Source organism: Myotis myotis, unplaced genomic scaffold, assembly GCF_014108235.1.
Source record: "Myotis myotis isolate mMyoMyo1 unplaced genomic scaffold, mMyoMyo1.p scaffold_m19_p_3, whole genome shotgun sequence".
Taxonomy (NCBI): domain Eukaryota; kingdom Metazoa; phylum Chordata; class Mammalia; order Chiroptera; family Vespertilionidae; genus Myotis; species Myotis myotis.
This window is the reverse complement of record NW_023416335.1, coordinates 207,558,498-207,579,812: the sequence shown is the minus strand read 5'-3', so window position 1 is coordinate 207,579,812 and position 21,315 is coordinate 207,558,498. Positions and strand designations below refer to the sequence as shown.

Genomic DNA, 21,315 nt, shown 5'->3' with positions numbered 1-21,315 from the left:
CGTCCCCATGGTAACCGCGTCCGGCAGCGGCTCGCGAAAGTTCCATTGTGTGGGGCAGGGGGACGTGGAGGTTGCGCTGGGCGTTGCCTGGAGAACCCGAGGACTCACAGTAGTAAAATGGGGCTCCTCTCCCTCCTCCCCCTAAGACCACAAAGCAAAGGGCACCTCTTCCTGGTGGATGTGGGGGCCACGGGGGTCGACTGTCTCACCCAGAACCTCGCAGGCTCCCCTGAGGGACCCGGGACGAAACCCGCCCCGAGTTCGTCGGATTCCGCCCAAGTCTTCTGCTGAGACGGACGAAGAACGGTAACCCGCCCCGCCCCCATCTCATCGGGCTCTACCAGCAGGGGAAACTGAGGCCCAGGGGCCGCTTCAGGGCCTCCCAGGGAGCACGGGGCAGAGAGCTACTGGAGAACCAAGGCTAGCTCTCCGGAGGCCCAACAGTGTATTTATTAGGAGATAAATGAGGAAACAAGCTCAGGGCCACTCAGGGGGTGTTTACTGGGTGCGTAGTAGGTGCGCCGGCAGGACCCATGGGTCTCCGGTTCCAGCTGTGATTTTCTTCCAACCACACCCCACTGCGCTGTCCTGGAACCCAAATCTGCACGGTCCAGCCCGGCACTGCCCAGTGGAAACCTGTGGGCCACGCATGTCCTTTAGAATTTTCTGGTAGCCATGTTTTAAAAAGTAAATAACGACAACAACAACAACAAAAATCAGGTGATGTTCATTTGAATGATATTTAACTCCAAATGTCTCCAATATTCTCATTTTTACATATCATTTAATATATTCAGATTTATGCTGCTTCATTTTAAAATTAAAAGTTTAGTTCTTCACTCACATTAACCAAATTCCAAGGGATGACTTGTCACCTGTGGTTCGTGGCTACGGTGATGCCCAGGTCTAGCCTTTTCCTGCGTTTCTCCTCTTGCTCCCCTCTGCTTAGAGGGAGTTTCCCGCTTGGCGGCGTGTCGACTAGGTCAGGGCCCACTCTTATGTCATCTCATAGCACTGGGAGCCTCCCTTCAAAGAAGAGGTCAGAGTTACCCTCCACGGTTACTGAATATGATTGTTTGACCAGACAGAAGCTCCATTAGGGCAGGGATCAAGTCTGACCAGCTCACCGTCCTCTCCGCAGCAGGAATATACTGCTGGCGCTCAATCACTAGTCACTGAACGACCAAAGGTTAAACTGAACAAAAGTCAACCTGTTTAAGTTAGAATATGTTAACTTTATTTTTATTTATTTATTTATTTTTTAATATATTTTATTGATTTTTCCACAGAGAGGAAGGGAGAGAGATAGTTAGAAACATCGATGAGAGAGAAACATCGACCAGCTGCCTCCTGCACATACCCTACTGGGGACGTGCCCGCAACCCAGGTACATGCCCTTTACCGGAATCGAACCTGGGACCTTTCAGTCCGCAGGCCGACGCTCTATCCACTGAGCCAAACCGGTTTCGGCAACTTTATTATTAATTATATATATTTTAATCCTCACCTGAGGACATGCTTTTATTGATTTTAGAGAGAGAGGAAGGGAGAGGGAAAGAGAAACATCGACGTGAGAGTGAAACATGGATGCACAAGTTCGGACTGGGAATTGGTCCCACGACATTTCGGTGTACGGGAGACGCTCCAACCGACGGAGCCACTCGGCCAGGGCGGAGCACGTTAACTTTAAACGGTCACAGTCCAGTCTCGGCGGCCAGAATCTGTGCTCCACGAGGGCAGCCGTTTCTTAGTCTTCCGCTCATCTACCCCCAGTACCTAGCATGTCAGAGGGACCCCACAAAGTGCTGGGCACAGGGCAGTTACTCAATGAAGCTAGTTCCCTGCACGTCCTTTTCCCTCCTCTAGTACTGACGATAGAAACGTGCCATGTTTCAGAGAATACTTCTCCTGAAATGGCCGATGAAAATTCAGCAGGGAACAGAGTGTGTATTTTTATTTTTATTTTATTTTATTTATTTATTTTTAAAATATATTTTATTGATTTTTTACAGAGAGGAAGGGAGAGAGATAGTTAGAAACATCGATGAGAGAGAAACATCAATCAGCTGCCTCCTACACATCTCCCACTGGGGATGTGCCCGCAACCCAGGTACATGCCCTTGACCGGAATCGAACCTGGGACCTTTCAGTCCGCAAGCCGACGCTCTATCCACTGAGCCAAACCGGTTTCAGCCAGAGTGTGTATTTTAAACATTTCTCTTAGAAAGCATAATATTCAGCTCTCCCGTGAGGCAGGAGTAATAATGTTAAACTAAAGCAGGAGGCTTTGTGACAGGTTCGCCCTAAGCCTGGCTTGTCAGAGAACAGGGTGTAGTTGGCTGGTCATGCTGGGGAGGGGGTAGGAGCAAAGTGAGACGCCCTGCATGCACCTGCCTCCCCTCTGCCCTCTGCCCTCTGCCCTCTGCCCCTTGCCTGTTTAACTCAAGGCGGGGAGCAGGAGGGAGGGCCTGGGTCAGCTCTTCCTGTAATCCAGTTGGCTTGGGGTAGCCCAAAATGGATAGCCTCTCTGGCCTAGAAAGAAGTGTGGCGAGTGAGTCTAAAATGGAAACAGATCTTGAGTGAACATAATCTCTACGGAGTAATTTGCCTGATGGGGAAAGCTGTAGAAGCAAATCATTCCAGTTCAGTATTTTAAGTTCTGTAAGCAGAATTCTGGGCTTCAGGGCGGACAGGTGGTACTAATTGCCTGGAGTAATTCAAGAAGGCTTTCCAATAGGGAGGTGAAGGCCTGGGGTGGGGGTGGGGAGGCAAGCTGGACGGGGTCAAGAGGGGAAAAGGGGGACACATTTTAAAAAAGAGAAGGTTTTCCAAAAGATGCATCACCCGGGCTGAGCTTTGAATAGAGGGAACAGCAGGTGTAAAGGCACAAAGCACAAAGCATAGCATGGAAGGGACCAGAAAGTAGTTCAGCAGGGCAGGCATGTAGGGCAGTGCTGGGGGGAAGAGTGCGGAGCGGAAGGCATGAGCAGGAGAGGAAAGGAGACTGGTGAAAGGGCACCTTGGTGAAGCTTTCCTCCAAACTCGACCTTTTCGCTCTCCTTCCATTACGTATGCGCTGCCTGAGGGCAGATCTTTTATTTCGTTATAACCAGGCTTCTACCACCAGGCTCTGGCCGTGGAGGGCCCACAGATGGTAGTGATGAGCAAAAAGCAAGGACCCAGGTCAGCAACCTGGCCCTAGCGTTTATATCCAGGAGGAAGGGCAGTGGTGGGGCCAGTTTTTGAGAAGGAGCAGAGCCTTGGGCAGATCAGGGCCCTCACACGGAGGAGATGCACTCGCATCATGGAATCATAGCATCGGAGAGCGGAAAGGGGTCTTCGGAACCTCACCCACAGCTCAGGTTTCCAGGGGAGGCTCAGAGAGGCAAGAAAGGTTTGATTTCATTTCTGATTTGGAAACTCGCTTGCCTTCTCTTCCTTATGATTTTTAAACAGTATTTTCTTTTCTCTCGCTTACTTGGTTGTGAGAGTACAGTATATAAAAATATAGCATACCAAGTATGTGTTAACCGACTGTTTATGCTAGTGGTAAGGCCTCCAGTCCATAGTAGGCTATCGGTAGTCAACTTCAGGAGTCAAAAGATATGTGTTGATTTTCGACTGCATGGGGGTACCCTTCCCTCATCCCGTATTGTTCAAGGGTCAACTGAACAACAATTTTTAGTGGGGCAGGGGTGGGCGTCAGCAGATAGAAACAACAAGTGTACATGCCTTGAAATCCTCACTTGACAATGAGCTTCTCAGACAAAAGCCTTTATTCCAGCAGCCCTGCCTGCCAGCAGAGCAGGCTGTGTTTGCTAAGATAGTTCTATGCCAGGGGTGGGCAAACTTTTTGACTCGAGGGCCACAATGGGTTCTTAAACTGGACCGGAGGGCCGGAACAAAAGCATGGGTGGAGTGTTTGTGTGAACTAATATAAATTCAAAGTAAACATCATTACATAAAAGGGTACGGTCTTTTTTTTTTTTTTTAGTTTTATTCATTTCAAACGGGCCGCATCCGGCCCGCGGGCCGTAGTTTGCCCACGGCTGTGTGTGATTTCCAGGAGGCTGGCTGAACAGCGAACGAGATTGGAGTGAGAAATGACAGGCTGTTAGCAGTGGAAAGTCACTATTTGTCAGTTGACAAGAAACTGGACAATGGCTTATTTCAAGAATATGGTTGTTATCAATGTCACCGCTTTGCCAATGGTGCCAGTGGAGGAGGGCCGGCCACCGAGTGGGAAGCAGAATGCCGCAAGGAAGACTCTGGAAGGCCATGTACCCTGTATCCTTCTGTGGTGCCATTTACAATCGAGACCAAATATACACCCCCCCCCCCCCCCCCCCCCGGTGCAGCCTGTACAAAGTTCATAACATGCGTTACTTGTTAGCTCGTTCCTTATAAACTCATTACGTTTTTCATTACTTATGCTCTACCTGTCCTCTAAAAGAATTTGAGACTGGTAAGGATTATTTGACTTTGAATTGTTTTTACTGAGATCATCAGAAAGAGCGCAAAAGGAGGAAGTACTGGAAATATTTGTTGAAAGAATCAGGAAGAAGAGAAAAAGCTTTTTTTTTTTTTTCATTGCCTCCTCTCCCTTTTCTCTTCCAAAAAAAATGACAATTATAGATAGCAACTAAAACGTCAGTGCCCAGCCCTCGAGCGTCAGGTGAGTAAACTTAAGACCCAATTTAAAACATTATTTTCCTCCAGCTGACCTCACCTCTGCTCACCTGCCAGCCCTTTTGCCTGGGCTCAGAGTTGGCCCCTTCTGGCACCATCCTGGCTCTACTATAGCCTCTTACTTCTCTCTCTAGTCCTGCCTTTGTCCATCCTCATCTCCCTTCTGACCCTGAACTGTATCCCAGGGACCCACAGAATCCCGTCTCTGGAGGACTTAGAGTTCATCCAGAAAATGACCCTCTCAGGTTATAAATAACTGCAGGTCTTTTCATCTCACATGGAGCTCATTTCCCTTCAAGTCCTGCTGCTGCCGGCCCAACGGCACTCGCCCGGCTGCGTCCCCTTCTCCCCACGCCTCTCAGAAAGCCCCCTCAAATGAGCCTGTGATCCCACCAGGACCTGCTCAGGGTCTCGCTTCCCTGGGCCATTTCTAACCGTTCCCTCTTTCTTCTTCATCCCACACTCATCTCAGCCTAACTGACCCATCGGAGTGGTCGTGCCCCCCGCCCCCCCTTGGCATCTTCATTTGCCGAGGATCCTCCAATCTGTGAGGACACTTGAAGGTAATGGAGAACGCATGAACCTTGCTTTATGTGAAGGTGGCGAGCGGAGTGGTAGGATTATGGGGCTTTTACAGAGGATTTGTCTTAGGCCAGTTGAAGCTCAGACAGAAATTCAGGCATAGCGAGGGCAACAAGATGGGCCATTGAACAGAGCAGAGATTTCAACAGCGATGAACAGGTTGAGATACACTTTGATCCAGTCATCTGTAACCTAAAATCTCCTAAAGGAATAACCCAAAATATGGAAATAGAGCTTTGTGTGACTATGTGTATAATTTGCAATGATTTATAACTGCAAAAAGTGATAAACAACTTGAATATTCCATAACCAAGGAACAGTTAAGTGTATTAAAGTGCATCCTCTACACGGATTCGTATAATGCCGTTTAAAATATTGCGAAGATCCTTCCGCTTTATGGAAAATGATCATATTAGTGCGTGGAAGAGAAGTCAGAGTAGTAAAGTAGACATACACTGAGATGATAATTATGTGCAAAGGGCTGTACGTAAAAAATACTGGGAGGAAATCTCCCTAAATCCTAACGAGTTGTTATGGTGGCAGCATCATGGACGATTCTTTCTACATTTTCCAAGGTATTTAGAATAGAATTCTCACTTACCATTTATAAAGCAGCCAATTTAGCACAAGACAGAAGGCATGTTGAATGTTTGGAAAGGAGATAAGTGGAGCGACAGTACAGAAGGGAGTGAGCCCGTGTCCTTGCCAGGCTAGCTCGCCCTGCCTGTGTGTAACTGCCACCCAGTTTCCTTAGCGGACTTTCCTTAGCGTGTCTTGTAGGCTCCATCCACCAGGTGAACGAAAGGATTGCTGAAGTGAGCCTGACTCCCAAGCCGATGGACAACATCCTGGTGAGTCAGGGATGTCGGGGCCGAGGCCAGGCTTCCAGGAAGGAAGGGCTCTGGAGGTCCGTCCATGTATTTGAAAGCACATTTGCCCAATAGGGGCCTCCAGTCTATACTAATACAAGGGTAATATGCTAATTAGACAGGGAGACCTTCAGGACCTTCCAGACAAAGCTATGGTGGCAGGGCTGAGGCAGAGGCAGGTTAGGGGTGATCAGGCGGGGAGGGGGGAGTGGCGGGGGGCAGTTGGGAGCGAACAGGCCAGCAGGGGGGGCAGTTGGGGATGAGCAGGCCAGCAGGGGGGCAGTTGGGGGCGAGCAGGCCAGTAAGGGGGGAAGTTGGGGGTTTTTAGGCCAGCAGGCCGAGTGGTTAGGGGAGATCAGGCAGGCAAGCAGGTGAGCAGTTAGGAACCAGCTGTCCCAGATTGCAAGAGGGTTGTCTGTCTGACTGTTAAACCGGCAGTCGGACATCCCCCAAGGGGTCCCAGATTGGAGAGAGTGCAGGCTGGGCTGAGGGACACCTCCCCCCCCCCCCCCCCCCCCGCCGCCACCGTGCATGAATTTTGAGCACCGGGCCGTGTGTGTGTGTGTGTGTGTGTGTGTGTGTGTGTGTGTGTGTATTTGCAGAGAGGAAGGGAGAGGGAGAGAGAGCGATAGAAACATCAATGATGAGAGAGAAGCATTGATTGACTGCCTCCTGCACGCTCTCTACTGGGGATTTAGCTGCAACCCAGGCATGTGCCCTTGACTGGAATTGAACCCAGGACCCTTCAGTCCACAGGCTGACGCTCTATCCACTGAGCCAAACTGGCTGGGGCTATATTTTTAAATTAATGAACTTTCTTTTTTAGAGCAGTTTCGGCTTCACAGCAAAATTGAGCTGAAAGTATCGAGTTCTCGGTTATCCCTGTCCTCGTGTGCACAACTGCCTCACAGCACAGTGGTGCGTTGTTCTAACTGGGGAACCTGAGTTGGCACATCATCACCCCAAGCCCATCCTCTACATTAGCGGTCTCTCGTTGTGCTGTACATTCCATGAGTTTGGACACGTGTGTCAGCATGTACCCACCTTTGTAGTGTTGCACAGAATAGTTTCACTGAAAATCCTATGTGCTCCCGTTCATCCCTTCCTCCCTCCCAACCCCTGATAACCATGGATCTTTCCAGAAATGTCATATAGTTGGAACCATACAGCATGTAGTCTTTTCAAATTGGCTTCTTGGCTTCTTGCACTTAGTAGTATGCATTTAAGGTTTCTCCACATGTTTTCATGGCTTGATAGGTAATTTCTTTCTTTTCTTTTCTTTTTATGTATTTTATTTATTTATTTATTTATTTATTTATTTATTTATTTTCAATTTTGAATATCAGTTTATTTTTTAAGCCTTTAGCAGGGGTGGGGAACCTTTTTTCTGCCAAGATCCACTTGGATACTTATAATATCATTCGTGGGCCATACAAAATTATCAACTTAAAAATTAGCCTGCTATATTTGGTCAAACATTTAATTAAATCACCCCTAATGCCTTGGCAGGGCCAGACCAAATGATACTTGCCGGCCTTATATGGCCCACGGTCTGAAGTATCTCCTCCCCCCACCCTTTTATTTTTTAAATTAAATCTTTATTGTTCAGATTATTACATTTGTTCCTCTTTTTTCTCACCATAACTCCCCTCCACCCAGTTCCCACCCCACCCTCCGCCCTCACTCCCCACCCACTGTCCTCATCCATAGGTGAACGATTATTGTCCAATCTCTTCCCTCACCCCACACCCCTTCCCCCCCCCCAAGAATAGTCAGTCCATTCCCTTTCTATGTCCCTGATTCTATTACAATCACCAGTTCATACTGTTCATCAGATTATTTATTCATTTGATTTTTATTTTTTTTATTTATTTTTTTTATTCACTTGATCTTTAGATTCACTTGTTGATAGATGCGTATTTGTTGTTCATAATTTGTATCTTTACCTTTTTCTTCTTCTTCCTCTTCTTAAAGGATACCTTTCAGCATTTCATATAATACTGGTTTGGTGGTGATGAACTCCTTTAGCTTTTTCTTATCTGTGAAGCTCTTTATCTGGCCTTCACTTCTGAATGATAGCTTTGCTGGATAAAGTAGTCTTGGTTGTAGGTTCTTGGTATTCATCACTTTGAATATTTCTTGCCACTCCCTTCTGGCCTGCAAAGTTTCTGTTGAGAAATCAGCTGAGAGTCGTATGGGTACTCCCTTGTAGGTAACTGATTTTCTTTCTCTTGCTGCTTTTAGGATTCTCTCTTTGTCTTTTGCTCTTGGCATTTTAATTATGATGTGTCTTGGTGTGGTCCTCTTTGGATTCCTTTTGTTTGGGGTTCTCTGCACTTCCTGAACTTGTAAGTCTATTTCTTTCACCAGGTAGGGGAAGTTTTCTGTCATTATTTCTTCAAATAGGTTTTCAATATCTTGCTCTCTCTCTTCTTCTGGCACCCCTATAATTTGGATGTTGGTACACTTGAAGCTGTCCCAGAGGCTCCTTACACTATCTTTGTATTTTTGGATTCTTTTTTCATTTTGCTTTTCCGGTTGGGTGTTTTTTGCTTCTTCGCATTTCAAATCTTTGACTTGATTCTTGTACTCCTCTGGTCTGCTGTTGGGAGTCTGTATAATATTCTTTATTTCAGTCAGTGTATGCTTAATTTCTAGTTGGTCCTTTATCACAACATCAAGGGTCTCATTAGATTTCTTGAGGATCTCACTACATTTATCGATGGTCTCACCAGTCTTTTTGAGGGCCTTATTAAATTTATCGGCGGCTTCTAGACAGTTCTTTAAAGACCTTAAAAGTTTGGTTTTGAACTCTATATCCAGCAGTTTGCTTTCCTCCCATTCTGTCGTTTGTGTCCTGTTTCTTTGTCTCGGCATTTTTTATGCTTCGCTGTGTCGATAGAGTGCCTTTCTGTGCTAAGTGTCCCAATTACCTGAGGTAGACACTCTTGGTGCACCTCCCTTGTGGGCTTTGTGCACAGTCTTGTTGTAGTTAAGCCTTGATTGTTGTAGTTATCACTGTGAGGAATTGACCTCCAGGCCAATTGGCTGTGAGAATCAGCTGTGTCTGCAGTGAGAGAACTTCTGTGCTGGAGACACCCCTCTGGGGCTAGACTTGCTTCGATGGGGCTTTGGTGCTCACTGAGTCTGCCCCTGAGTGTGTCCTTTATGGTTCCACGGAGCTGCAAACTGGGTGGTCCCACTCTGACCTCTGGGCTTCCTGGCTCCTGGGTCTCTAGGGAGGTGCTAATCTAGCCTTTGCCTGAGGCTATCCAGCAAAAGTCTCCCTGCAGGGTTTGGGCGGGGCAGGTCCCACGGGATCAACAGGGCAGGGTTAGCAATTATGGCTGCTCTCAGTCTTGCCCTCAGAGGCTCTGCTTCTCAGTGTCCCAGTAATTGCTGCACGGAGAGAAAGCTTCCCTAGGGTTCTGAGCGATGCCAGACAGTCCCGCTTCTCCCGTATGAGTCTGGTCCCTAGAGACTCGCCCGGAACTGGAGCTCAGAGCCTGAGACTCCCTCCCGATTGAAAACGACAACCATGCAGCCGCCAGCCCGCTCCGCATGCACTCCGCACCTTAGTATTTTACTTCAGCACTGCGCCTCCTCTGAGTCTCGGTATGCTTTTCTCTTTCCTCCTAGTTGTAGAACTTCCACTCAGCCAGCCTTCCTGTGGTTCTGGATGATGTCCGTTCCGTCTTTTAGTTGTATTTTTGAAGTGGTTGTTCAAGGCAGCAAACTCCGGTGTTTACCTATGCCGCCATCTTGGTTTCTCTCTTCCTTTCTTTTTAAATATATTTTTATTGACTTCAGAGAGGAAGGGAGAAGGAGAGAGAGACAGAAACATCAATGATGAGAGAGAATCACTGATCGGCTGCCTCCTGCACACCCCACACTGGGGGTCAAGCCCGCAACCCAGGCATGTGCCCTTGACTGAGATCGAACCCTAGACCCTTCAGTCTACAGGCTCTGTCCACGGAGCCAAACTGGCCAGGGTGACCGGTCATTTCTTTTTAGTACTGAGTGGTATTCCATTGTCGGAATGCTCCACAGTTTATTTCTCTGCTCACCTACTGAGGGACATCTTGGTTGCTTCCACGTTAGGTAATCCTATCTAATAAAAGAGAAACATGGTAATTAGCCGTACGTCTGCTACCCTTCCTGTTGGCTAATCAGGGCAATATGCAAATTAACTGCCAGCCAAGATGCCGGCCGGCAGCCAGGCAGCTGGAAGCTAATATGAGGCTTGCTTGCTTCAGTGACGGAGGACTCGAACGTTCCCCGCCTGCCACTGCCGGCCTCTGAGTTTGCAGTTTGAAACATTGTTACAAATATAGAAGCTAAACAAAACCCCAGAAACCTGCTTTCAGCCAGCCGGGATCTCAGAGCTGGAGTTGAAACAGTGTTTCGATTATAGAACCCAAACAAACCAGATACCTGCTTTCAGCAGCCGAGGCCTAAGAGCTGGAGCCAAGCCTCAGAGCTAAAGCTGGCCCAGAATAAAAAAGAAAAAAGAAAAAAAGGAGCGGTTGGGAGCTTCAGTCGCCCACCAGCCTGAAAACAGCCCTCAGCCCCTCACCCAGACTGGCCAGGCACCCCAGTGGGGACCCCCACCCTGAAGGGTGTGTGACCAGCTGCAAACAGCCATCATCCCCTCATCCAGGCTGGCCAGGCACCCCATCCCGATCCAGGACACCCTTCAGGGCAAACCAGCCAGCCCCCACCCATGCACCAGGCCTCTATCCTATATAGTAAAAGGGTAATATGCCTCCCAGCACTGGGATCAGCGGAGCCGCGAGGCCTCCCGGCACCGGGATCAGCGCGACAGGGGGCAGCGCCCAAAGCCCCTGATTGCCCTGCAGCTCTGTGTGTGACAGAGGGCAGGACCACAACCCCCCTATCCGCCCTGCTCTGTTTGTGACAGGGGAAGGCACCCCAACCCCCTGATCAGCCCTGCTCTGTGCCTGATGGGGGTAGCTCCCCAACCCCCTGATCGCCCTGCGGCTCTGTGTGTGACAGGGTGCGGCACCCCTACCCCCTAATCGGCCCTGCTCTGTGTGTGACAGGCTGCGGCACCCCCCCCCCCCCCCCACGGGCCCTGCTCTGTGTGTGACGGGGTAGAGCCATAACCTCCCCATCGACCCTGCCCTGAGTGTGACAGTGGCAGCACTCCAACCCCCCAATCGGCCCTACCCTGAGCATGACTGAGGGTGGCATCGCAACCTCCCAATCTGCCCTGCTCTGTGCATGACAGGGGGTGGTGCCCCAACTCCCCAATCAGCCCTGCTCTGAGCTCAACCAGGGGCTGCACCTAGGGATTGGGCCTGCCCTCTGCCACCCGGGAGCAGGCCTAAGCCATCAGGTCGTTATCTCCCAAGGGGTCCCAGACTGCGAGAGCGCACAGGCCGGGCTGAGGGACCCCCCTCCCCCCGAGTGCACAAATTTTTGTGCACCGGGCCTCTAGTTATGAATAAAGTTACCATACATATCCACGTGTAGGGTTTTTTGTGGACATGGTTTTCAGTTCATGTGGGTAAATACCACGGAGCAGGATTCCTGGACCATACGTTGAGTATGTTTAAGTGTAAGGAACTGCTAAAGTGGCTGCTCCATTTTCATTTCTACCAGCAATGAAGGATAATTCTTGTTCCACATCCTTGTCAGCATTTGGTGGTGTCAGTGTTCTGGATTTTGGCCATTCTAATTGGTACATAATGATATCTCATTTTTTAATTTGATATTCTCTAATTATATGTGATAGTAAACATCTTTTCATGTGCTTACTGGCCATCTGTGTTTTTTCTTTAGTGAGGTGTCTGTTAAGGTCTTTGCCCCATTTTTTAATTGAATTGTTTGTTTTCTTATCATTGGGTTTTCAGAGTTCTTTGTATATGTTGGATAACAGTCTTTAGCCTGTATGTCTTCTGCAAATATGTTCTCCCAGCCTGTGGCTTGTGTTCTCATTCTCTTGACATTGTCTTTTGCAAAGCAGACATTTTTCATTTTAATGAACTCCAACTATCAATTGTTTCTTTCATGGATCGTATCTTTGGTGTTGTATCTAAAAAGTCATCGCCGTACCCAAGGTCATTTAAGTTTCCTCCTGTTATCCTATAGGAGTTTACAGTTTTACATCCTATATTTAGTCTGTGAGTTCATTTTTATGAAGAGTGTAAGGTCTGTGTCTTGGTTCATTTTTATGAAGAGTGTAAGGTCTGTGTCTTGGTTCATTTTTTTGCAAGTGGATGTCCAGTTGTCTTAGCACCATTTGTTGAAAAGTCTGTATGTGCTCCATTGAATTGCCTTTCCCCCTCTGTCCAGGTTCCGTTGCCTGTATAGTATTTATGTGGGTATATTTCTGGCCGAGGTTTGCCGTGCCCTTTACACCCAGGCCTTGATTGGGTGGCCGCTTCTCCTGGGTCAGCACCTGCAGCCAGATGGGTCTCTCCAGCCTCCGTCCTGCCTGCTGGATGCTCCTAGCACAGTGCCTGGTGGATGAGAAGTCTTAGTAGATCAGCACTGACACCTGAGTGGGCCACCTCCTTTTGAGGCCCAGTTCCCCCTCCTCCCGTCCTATCCTATTCCTTCCCTCATGTCCTAAGTGGGGGTCTCCCTCCAGGCTCCGGCCAGGAGCCGTGCGTGGCTCTTTTTCCAGCCTCCCTGAGAGCTTGTTCGCCCACCACTTCACTACTCACTTCCGGGTCGGCATTCCTTCCTCCCTGCCTGCGGGCCACTACCTCTGGAAGGCCTTCTCGGCCGCTCCACCCAAGACTAGTGTGGATAGCTCTTCTGGGCCCCTCCTGTCATCCTGTCCTTCCCACCGCAGCGCCTCTCAGACCTTGATCGTCAGCTTCCCCCCCTCGTCTGGGAGGCTGTGGATGGCATCACTGCTCCCTGCTGCGTCCTCACGGGCCCAGCGCACGGCTTTTAGCAGGTGCCCAGGGAATACCTGTGGAATGAGTAATGCATCTGCAAATTGTCGCTTCTCACCTGCATTTCGGGCCCATGTTCCAGCTACCTAGAGGAGAGGTACCTAAACCTAACTAATCGTCTGACTGCCGGGAGCGTTTTAGAAACTAAAAGTGGAAATTGCAAGATGAATGCTCCCATTTGAACCAAATAACTCTGAAAGGTGGTGAGAGAAACTAAGGGTATTGGGCAAGGGGTAGAAAGAAGACTTTTTACTGTGCTGTTTGGCTTTGTACCATGCAAGTTACTGTGTGTGTGTGTGTGTGTGTGTGTGTGTGTGTGTGTGTGTGTGTGTTTAAATAGAGAACTATTCAGGAGTCACAATAAACAATTCAGGACCCAACACAGACCCAAGGAATAAGCCTCTAATGAATCTGAATATCTGGATAATCCCCTGCGATGCTGGTCATCAGCCAGGCACAGCCCCACTGGTAGGTCCTGCTGTCACTCCAATGCAAACTCAGCCAAATGCCGGTCTCATCATTTCCCCCTAAAACTTGCTTTCTTCCCAGTGTCCAGCTCCCCTTTCTGTTCCCTCCGTGTGCAGGTCTTGTCCCTCCTTCCAAGGCCCTGACAATATTGGCTGCAGGGCATCCTGGGAAGGACCAGAGGCCTTGCTGTTCTGCTACATTGACACCCAACCACCGATTCATCCACCATGCCTTATCCCTGTGTTCTGTACTAGAGCAATGTGTTGACACATACGGTACCAGTGTGAGCCCTTTCCCCACGGACACACACCTGCACACATGCCAGTTCAGGAGAGAGACAGGGGAAGGCTCAGAGGCACTTCACCGTTAGCAAGCTCAGGCGACAGAGACCTCATCATTTCCCCACTCCTGTGCCACCTCTTCCAGGCAGTCCTCTGTGACTGCTCCAGCTCACGTTAACCTCACTTGAGTGAAACCTAAATTTACCAGTTTAATTGTTGACTTAGCTCCCAGAATAGATTGTAAGTTCCTTGAGGGCAAGAACACAGAATCACACTTCTTTGTTAACTTGGTTATCTGGGCACGGTGGCTAAAAATCAGTACAACTTGTTGGGTCACTGACATTCATTTTTCTTTCCTTTTCAGGAGGGTGTGTGGGGGGAGGAGAGGAGGAGTCAGAGGTCAAGAGAATGTTTTTGAGAGGTCAGGGGTACAATGACCAATAATAATAATAGTTACCCTTTCTTGAGCAGCTCCTATGTGATAGCCTCTGTGCTTGTGTTTTAAGATGCAGTAAATACTTTGTATCTGATCCTTGTAAGAGCCCTGAGAGGTAGGTATTATTCCCCTTTTCCCGAGAGATTAAACAGTACCTTGGATCTGCTCCAAACCCTGTACTCCTCGCAGGCAAAGCCCGGAGGTGCAGCTGGGAGGAGGAGCATCGCGAGAGGGGGCAGGGTGGGGTTTGTATTAGTGGTGACACCGAGGATGAGGCCAGTGGCCACCAAGATCATACCACCTGGGGGGAGACAGCAAAGGCTCTCACAAACTTTGCTCCGGGCCTTTTGCATGCCAACAGGCGACATGGCCTCGTCCCTGACCTCCAGCCCTGCGCCAAGATTTGCATTGCTCCCTAATGCCCCGTTTCTTTTTGGTTTTTGAAGGCAATTGAGAGATTTGAGATGGAGAAGAAGGCTTTAAAAGAGAAAAGCCACCGCAGCTCGGAAGACAGAGGCAAAATACTTTCTCATCGCCTTTCTCATAGGGCAGTGATGGCGAACCTATGGCACGCGTGTCATAGGTGACACCCGAACTCATGTTTTTGGTTGATTTTTCTTTGTTAAATGGCATTTAAATATATAAAATAAATATCAAAAATATAAGTCTTGTTTTACTATGGTTGCAAATATCAAAAAATTTCTATATGTGACACGGCACCAGAGTTAAGTTAGGGTTTTTCAAAATGCTGACACGCCGAGCTCAAAAGGTTCGCCATCACTGCCCTAGTGTTTCTGTGGGGTTTGGCTTTCTAGTATCTAAAATGCGTTCAGTAGGGATCCAGAGTTTCAGATGAGGATATTTTTGTAATCTTCTGAAGGAGTCTTAAATCTGACTTCTTGGCATTGGGCAACAAAGGAGGGAAGGGCCATACCATTCAGAGACCACCTACTATGTGCCACACTGCACCAGGCGGTTCGTACATATTTCCCTGCCAAGTCTTCACAATGCCCCAACCAGTAAGGTTAGCACCACGGAATGTATTTTGTAGATGAGGAGCAGGCTTGGGGGGAGGGAGGGCTTAACAAGTCAGCAGCACGGGTGGGATCTAGTAAGATTAGTCCTGTGAGTGTCACAGGCAGCTCAGGTTGGATGAAAAGATCAGTTATGATTACGGCCCAGCGGTGGACGGACCCAGTGGGCTCTCACATCCCATCCTCTTCTCCCGCTCCTCTGCAGGCAAAAGTCAAAGGAAAGCACCGGATACTTGCAGTGGCTCAGTGTCCAGGAATGTCCGATCTATCTCTATTAAAAGGGTAAGGGCTCCTGGGTGTGTGTGGGACTGGTTTCTGTTAGGCATGAAGTCGGTTTTATTCCTGGGAGGGGGCCGGGGGCGGGGCGGAGTCATTGGCACCTGGATGGTGATTGTGCAGGAAAACCCAGAGTTCCCTTTATAGAGGACCTCCAAGTATTTTAAGAACACTGGAAGTTCTCACAACACCCTGGAAAGAGCAGAATGGGGAGTGTTCCAGGGCATTTGTCTGTTTCCTTGTAGAATGTAGATGTTTGCTCTTAGGAACAGAGTTCAGATTCAGCTCCCACAGAGCTCCGTGCTGTGTTCGCTCCAAGGGGCGTTCACACAGCAGGGCTGGTCCATCAGTCCCTGCAGACGCCCGAGAGGCTGGGATTCAGTAGTTAGATGACCGTCCACCATCACGCAGAGTTGAGGGGAGAGCCCTACTTCCTGCTCGGACCCTGGGACCCATGGCCAGACCCCACCCTCTCCAGCAGCCACCCCAGTTAAGCTTCTCCTAAGCTTGCTCTTTAAACTACTCAGGTCATACGTATTCAAACCCTTTAAATGCTGGAGAATAGGGACAATACAGTGTTACCTTCTCTTCACCTTTTAGCCTAGGAAATGCCCACACAGCATAAAGTCCAGCAGTTGAGAGTCAGCATGGAAACTGCCGTCTAACCCATGATGGTGGCCGAGCAGATTTAAATGTCCTGCCCAAGGTGGCACAGCTACTAAACGGTGGAGCTGACGTCTCACCCCAGGCCGCCCGACTCAGAGTCAGTGCTTGAGTCACTGAGTTCAGCCACTGTCAAGGCCATAGTCCAGTTAGAGAGCAATTCAGTCCCTCCACATGTTTCCAGTTGGTGCCTTTGGGCGATGGTAATTTTTTAAAAAAATTTTATTGATTGATTTAGAGAGAGAAACATTGATTTGTTGTTTCACTTATTTGTGCATTCACTGGTTGCTTCTTGTATGTGCCCTAACGGGGGATCGAACCTGCAACCTTGGCATGTCAGGACAATTCTCTACCCACTGAGCTATCTGGCTAGGGCCAGGTGATGGTAATTAGTTTCCTCTTTCTACTTTTCTGTATTTTTACATTTTTTATAGTTATATTTTATTTTTATTCTAAAAATCCATTTAATGATGTATATTAAGAACCATAGGGATAGTCATATTCTTTGACCTAATGTTGCCATTTTGAGAAAGTCATACTAAATAAATAATCCAAAGAAAGGGGAAATTATATGTTCCATGTTATTACTAATCTTAAAAAATATAATGGCGCCCGGCCTGGCATGATTCAGTGGTTGAGTGTCAACCTATGAACCAGGAGGTCACGTTCAGTTCCTGGTCTAGGCACAGGCCCAGGTTGCGGGCTTGACCCCCAGTGTGGGGAGCGCACGAGGCAGCCAATGAATGATTCTCTTCATCATTGATGTTTCTCTCTCTCTCTCCCCCTCTACCTTTCCCTCTGAAATCAATAATATATATAAATATATATGTATGTATATATATAATGGCAGTAGTGGTTTTTTAAAAATATATTTTTATTGATTTTAGAGAGAGAGAAATATCAATGTGAAAGTGAAACATGGATCTGTTGCCTCCCATACACAACCCGACTGGGGATCAAACCTGTAACCTGGGTATGTGCCCTGACCAGGTAATGGCAGTAGTATTACTTGGAAGTAGTTAACTGTTAATTAAATTATAGCCCATTAATAGGATATATTATTATAGATGATAAACTTAGTGTAGCAATGTGAAAAATCTAAAGATAAATGGATAGAGCAGGACATAAAAGTGTGTGTGTGTGTGTGTGTGTGTGTGTGTGTGTGTGGTAAAATGAAGTTTCCTAACACATCTGTAGACATGTGCTCCAAGCCCGAAAGGGAAAATAGAAACCATGTGAATGGGTGTTTGGTGAGAGGTGCGGGATCATGGACGCACCTTCCTTTCCCCAGTGCTCTGTAAGGTTGTTTCATTGTCTTTCTGGCGTAAAGGGGAAGATATCTTATTGTCTTAAACTGTCGAAATTATGCACCCCATTTTCATATTCTGCCCTTTTGCTTCAGAGAACGGCAGATAAGAAGCTGCTGGCCGAGCTCTACCACTACCCCCAGTTTAACGACTCCAAGCCGAATGAGCTCCCAAATGGGGTGGACTTCTGTGACATGGTGGCCAATGTGGTCCGGTCTGAGAGAAACCCCTTTACCGGCAAGGTAAGCAGGAGCGTGCAGCTCACCTCTGTGCCGTGGGCCAGCGGTGCCCCGACTGCACAGCCACCCCTGCTGTCCCCGTCACACCCGGGAAACAGAGTCAGGCCATTTCAGTCAGTCACTGAGGGCCACACAGCCTGACGCTGAGATTAGACCCCAAGCCCAGGTTCCCCCCAAAACGTAGATTCTGTCTGCAGAGCTCTGGTCTCCAGATCGTTGGGGCCATGTATTCCATCCGCGAAACATGGAGTACACGCCCTCATGATACATGCTTTTTAAAAATACGACACATGCTCTGCTGTCAGTTGCCACACTGTGTATTAATAAACGTAACTTCTCTTTTTTCTTAGACATTAGATTCTTCCCATGGTAAACCGTGGGGTGAGTGGCCCACCTGGAGAGCAGACACACTGGGTTCCTCGGGGAGGGAGGGGGAGCAGGGGGGGAGTGTGCTACGGCCCAGAAGAGCCGCGTGCATGTGAGACAGCAGGCGCTGGCCGCTCAGGAGGCGGGGATGGTTGAAGCAGGTGGCGGGGGGGGGGGGGGGGGGGAGCCCAGAAAACGGCCAGGCCTTGGCACCCCTACGGCTGCGCCTCATTGCCCGGCACAACTCCTGTCCCCAAAGCAGCTCGGTCGTCGTCCCCTCAGCTCCTGCCTGGTCATCCATCACTGCTGCTTGCTTCACCTGCCCCCTCTCCCCCGCCCCCCTCCCCCTCTCTCTCCCTCTCTCTCCCCTCCCCCCCTCTCTCCCTCTCTCTCCCCTCTGTTTTCTTCCTCTTCTTCTTTTTTTCATGAGTTCTCCCTGCTGCCTTCTCTCCACCTAGGTCTCTAGTTCCGTCGGCCTCCTTCCTCTGTGTTTTGCCTTCAGACTTCCTAAAAGTGATGGCCTGCTTGTGCCAGTCACTGCCCCGTGTGACAGTGGAGTTTGCTGGCCGCTGGGCCAGGCAGGGGCCACCCTGGGTGTGGTGCCTGATCCCCAGCTGCGCTGAGCGGGGATGGGGAGCAGCAGCACCCGGAGCATCGTGTGCTCCCCAGGAAGGTGGACCGAGGCGTCCACACGTGTCGTTTGTGGCAGCAGGAGCCGGGCGGCAGGACCTGGTGGCTCAGTGGCTCCCTGGGCTCTGGGGTCTTCTGAAAAATAGGGAGAACCGCAGCCTCTAACTTGAAGAATTTGTGAAGTTTAATAAGGATGTGAATAAAAGCGCTTAGTCATAAATTCCAAAAAATGGTAGTTTTATCATCAATGTGATTAGAGAGCTTAGTGATCAACAATATTACAGTACAGCCATTTTTGGTATATATATCATACTTAGCCATTAAAATGAATGTTTATAAAGGGAGCATCTTAACGTGCCATACTGTGTTGTTGGATAAAACATACCAGCATGTAAATTCTCTAGATACAATCTATACTAATAAAAGGGTAATATGCTGATTAGACCAGGAGACCTTCCAGACAAAGCCATGGTGGTGGGGCCAAGACAGAGGTGGTTAGGGGCGATCAGGCCAGGAGGGGAGGGCAGTTGGGGGCAAGCAGGCTGGCTGGCAGAGTGGTTAGAGGCAATCAGGCAGGCAGGCAGGCAAGCAGTTAGGAGCCAGTGGTCCCAGATTGCAAGAGGGATGCCCGACTGCCGCTGTGGGATCGGGCCTAATCCGGCAGTCGGACATCCCCCGAGGGGTCCCAGATTGGAGAAGGTGCAGGCCAGGCTGAGGGACATCTCTCTCCACCCCGCCCCCCATGCACGAATTTCAGCACTGGGCCACTAGTGTTACATGTGCGTGTGTACACGCGTGTGTGCACGCACCCACACACATGGGAAACTCGGGTGAAACCATGCATGGATCTTACCAGTGTTCTCTGAGTGAGAAGACTATAGTTTTTTCCGTCTTCCTTTTTCTTTCTGGAATTTAAATGGATTGTGTGTTTCCTGGATCCACTATTCCTATGTGACCTTCCAACCCATGTCCTTCTGACCCTCGGCAGGCACAGCCACACGTGCTCACATCCTGTGTCCTGTGTGGGTGAGGACAGTGACTACGGCATGACTGAATGTCCCATTTTGAGGTCTCGTTGTAAATGTTTCCTTAGCCCCAATCCCAAGCAAACCTGCGCGTCTCCTGGGATGCTGTTAGCCTTATAGCTGATGCCAGTCCCTGCTTCTCTTTGGTTTCCAGGAAACTGGAGGAAAATTGGTACCTTTGCCTTTGAAAAAGGACCCTCTTCCATCCTGCTCAGGGGCCATCCCTAACTTTCATTTGCCTTCTCAAACCCTCTCCTCCACCCTGCTATCCCTCTTCCCTGCTCTCCCTCCACCCAGCTCTCCCTCCACCCTGCTCTCCCTCCACTCTGCTCTCCCTCCAGCCCTGCTCTCCCTCCACCCAGCTCTCCCTCCACCCTGCTCTCCCTCCACTCTGCTCTCCCTCCAGCCCTGCTCTCCCTCCAGCCCTGCTCTCCCTCCACCCAGCTCTCCCTCCACCCTGCTCTCCCTCCACCCAGCTCTCCCTCCACCCTGCTCTCCCTCCACCCAGCTCTCCCTCCACCCTGCTCTCCCTCCACCCTGCTCTCCCTCCAGCCCTGCTCTCCCTCCACCCAGCTCTCCCTCCACCCCTGCTCTCCCTCCACCCTGCTCTCCCTCCACCCTGCTCTCCCTCCACCCTGCTCTCCCTCCACCCTGCTCTCCCCCCACCCCTGCTCTCCCTCCACCCTGCTCTCCCTCCACCCAGCTCTCCCTCCACCCTGCTCTCCCTCCACCCCTGCTCTCCCTCCACCCCTGCTCTCCCTCCACTCTGCTCTCCCTCCACCCCTGCTCTCCCTCCACCCTGCTCTCCCTCCACCCAGCTCTCCCTCCACCCTGCTCTCCCTCCACCCCTGCTCTCCCTCCACCCAGCTCTCCCTCCACCCTGCTCTCCCCCACCCCTGCTCTCCCTCCACCCCTGCTCTCCCTCCACCCTGCTCTCCCTCCACCCCTGCTCTCCCTCCACCCTGCTCTCCCTCCACCCCTGCTCTCCCTCCACCCTGCTCTCCCTCCACCCCTGCTCTCCCTCCACCCTGCTCTCCCTCCACCCCTGCTCTCCCTCCACCCTGCTCTCCCTCCACCCCTGCTCTCCCTCCACCCAGCTCTCCCTCCACCCTGCTCTCCCCCCACCCCTGCTCTCCCTCCACCCCTGCTCTCCCTCCACCCCTGCTCTCCCTCCACCCTGCTCTCCCTCCACCCAGCTCTCCCTCCACCCCTGCTCTCCCTCCACCCTGCTCTCCCTCCACCCTGCTCTCCCTCCACCCCTGCTCTCCCTCCACCCCTGCTCTCCCTCCACCCTGCTCTCCCTCCACCCTGCTCTCCCCCCACCCCTGCTCTCCCCCCACCCTGCTCTCCATCCACACCTGCTTTCCCTCCACCCTGCTCTCCCTCCACCCTGCTCTCCCTCCACCCCCACCCCACCCTTTCAGAGCCATCGCTAGTGGCCATCCCAGGGTCTGTTGTAGGGCTGACATGAAATCCTGTGAAGGGAGCAGGAGTATGAATAAGCAGCAGGGCACACTTTTA

At 50.1% G+C, this 21,315-nt stretch overlaps 2 protein-coding genes across 2 annotated transcripts in view; both read left to right on the top strand.

The window, feature by feature from the left end:
* Positions 1-4,012: 4,012 nt before the first annotated feature.
* On the top strand, positions 4,013-16,169 carry LOC118650757 (protein FAM227A-like). The gene is made up of 4 exons (XM_036299053.1): positions 4,013-4,287; positions 6,040-6,122; positions 14,701-14,770; positions 16,165-16,169. Exons 1-4 carry the CDS (start codon positions 4,161-4,163, stop codon positions 16,167-16,169), a joined length of 285 nt encoding a protein of 94 aa, XP_036154946.1. The 5' UTR covers positions 4,013-4,160.
* Positions 15,494-21,315, top strand: part of FAM227A (family with sequence similarity 227 member A) — a 49,804-nt gene continuing 43,982 nt past the window's right edge. Inside the window, exons 1-2 of the mRNA XM_036300250.1 lie at positions 15,494-15,570; positions 17,630-17,776. Of these exons, the coding sequence (XP_036156143.1) occupies positions 17,729-17,776 (48 nt within the window). The 5' untranslated portion in view covers positions 15,494-15,570; positions 17,630-17,728. The remainder of the gene's footprint in view (positions 15,571-17,629; positions 17,777-21,315) is intronic.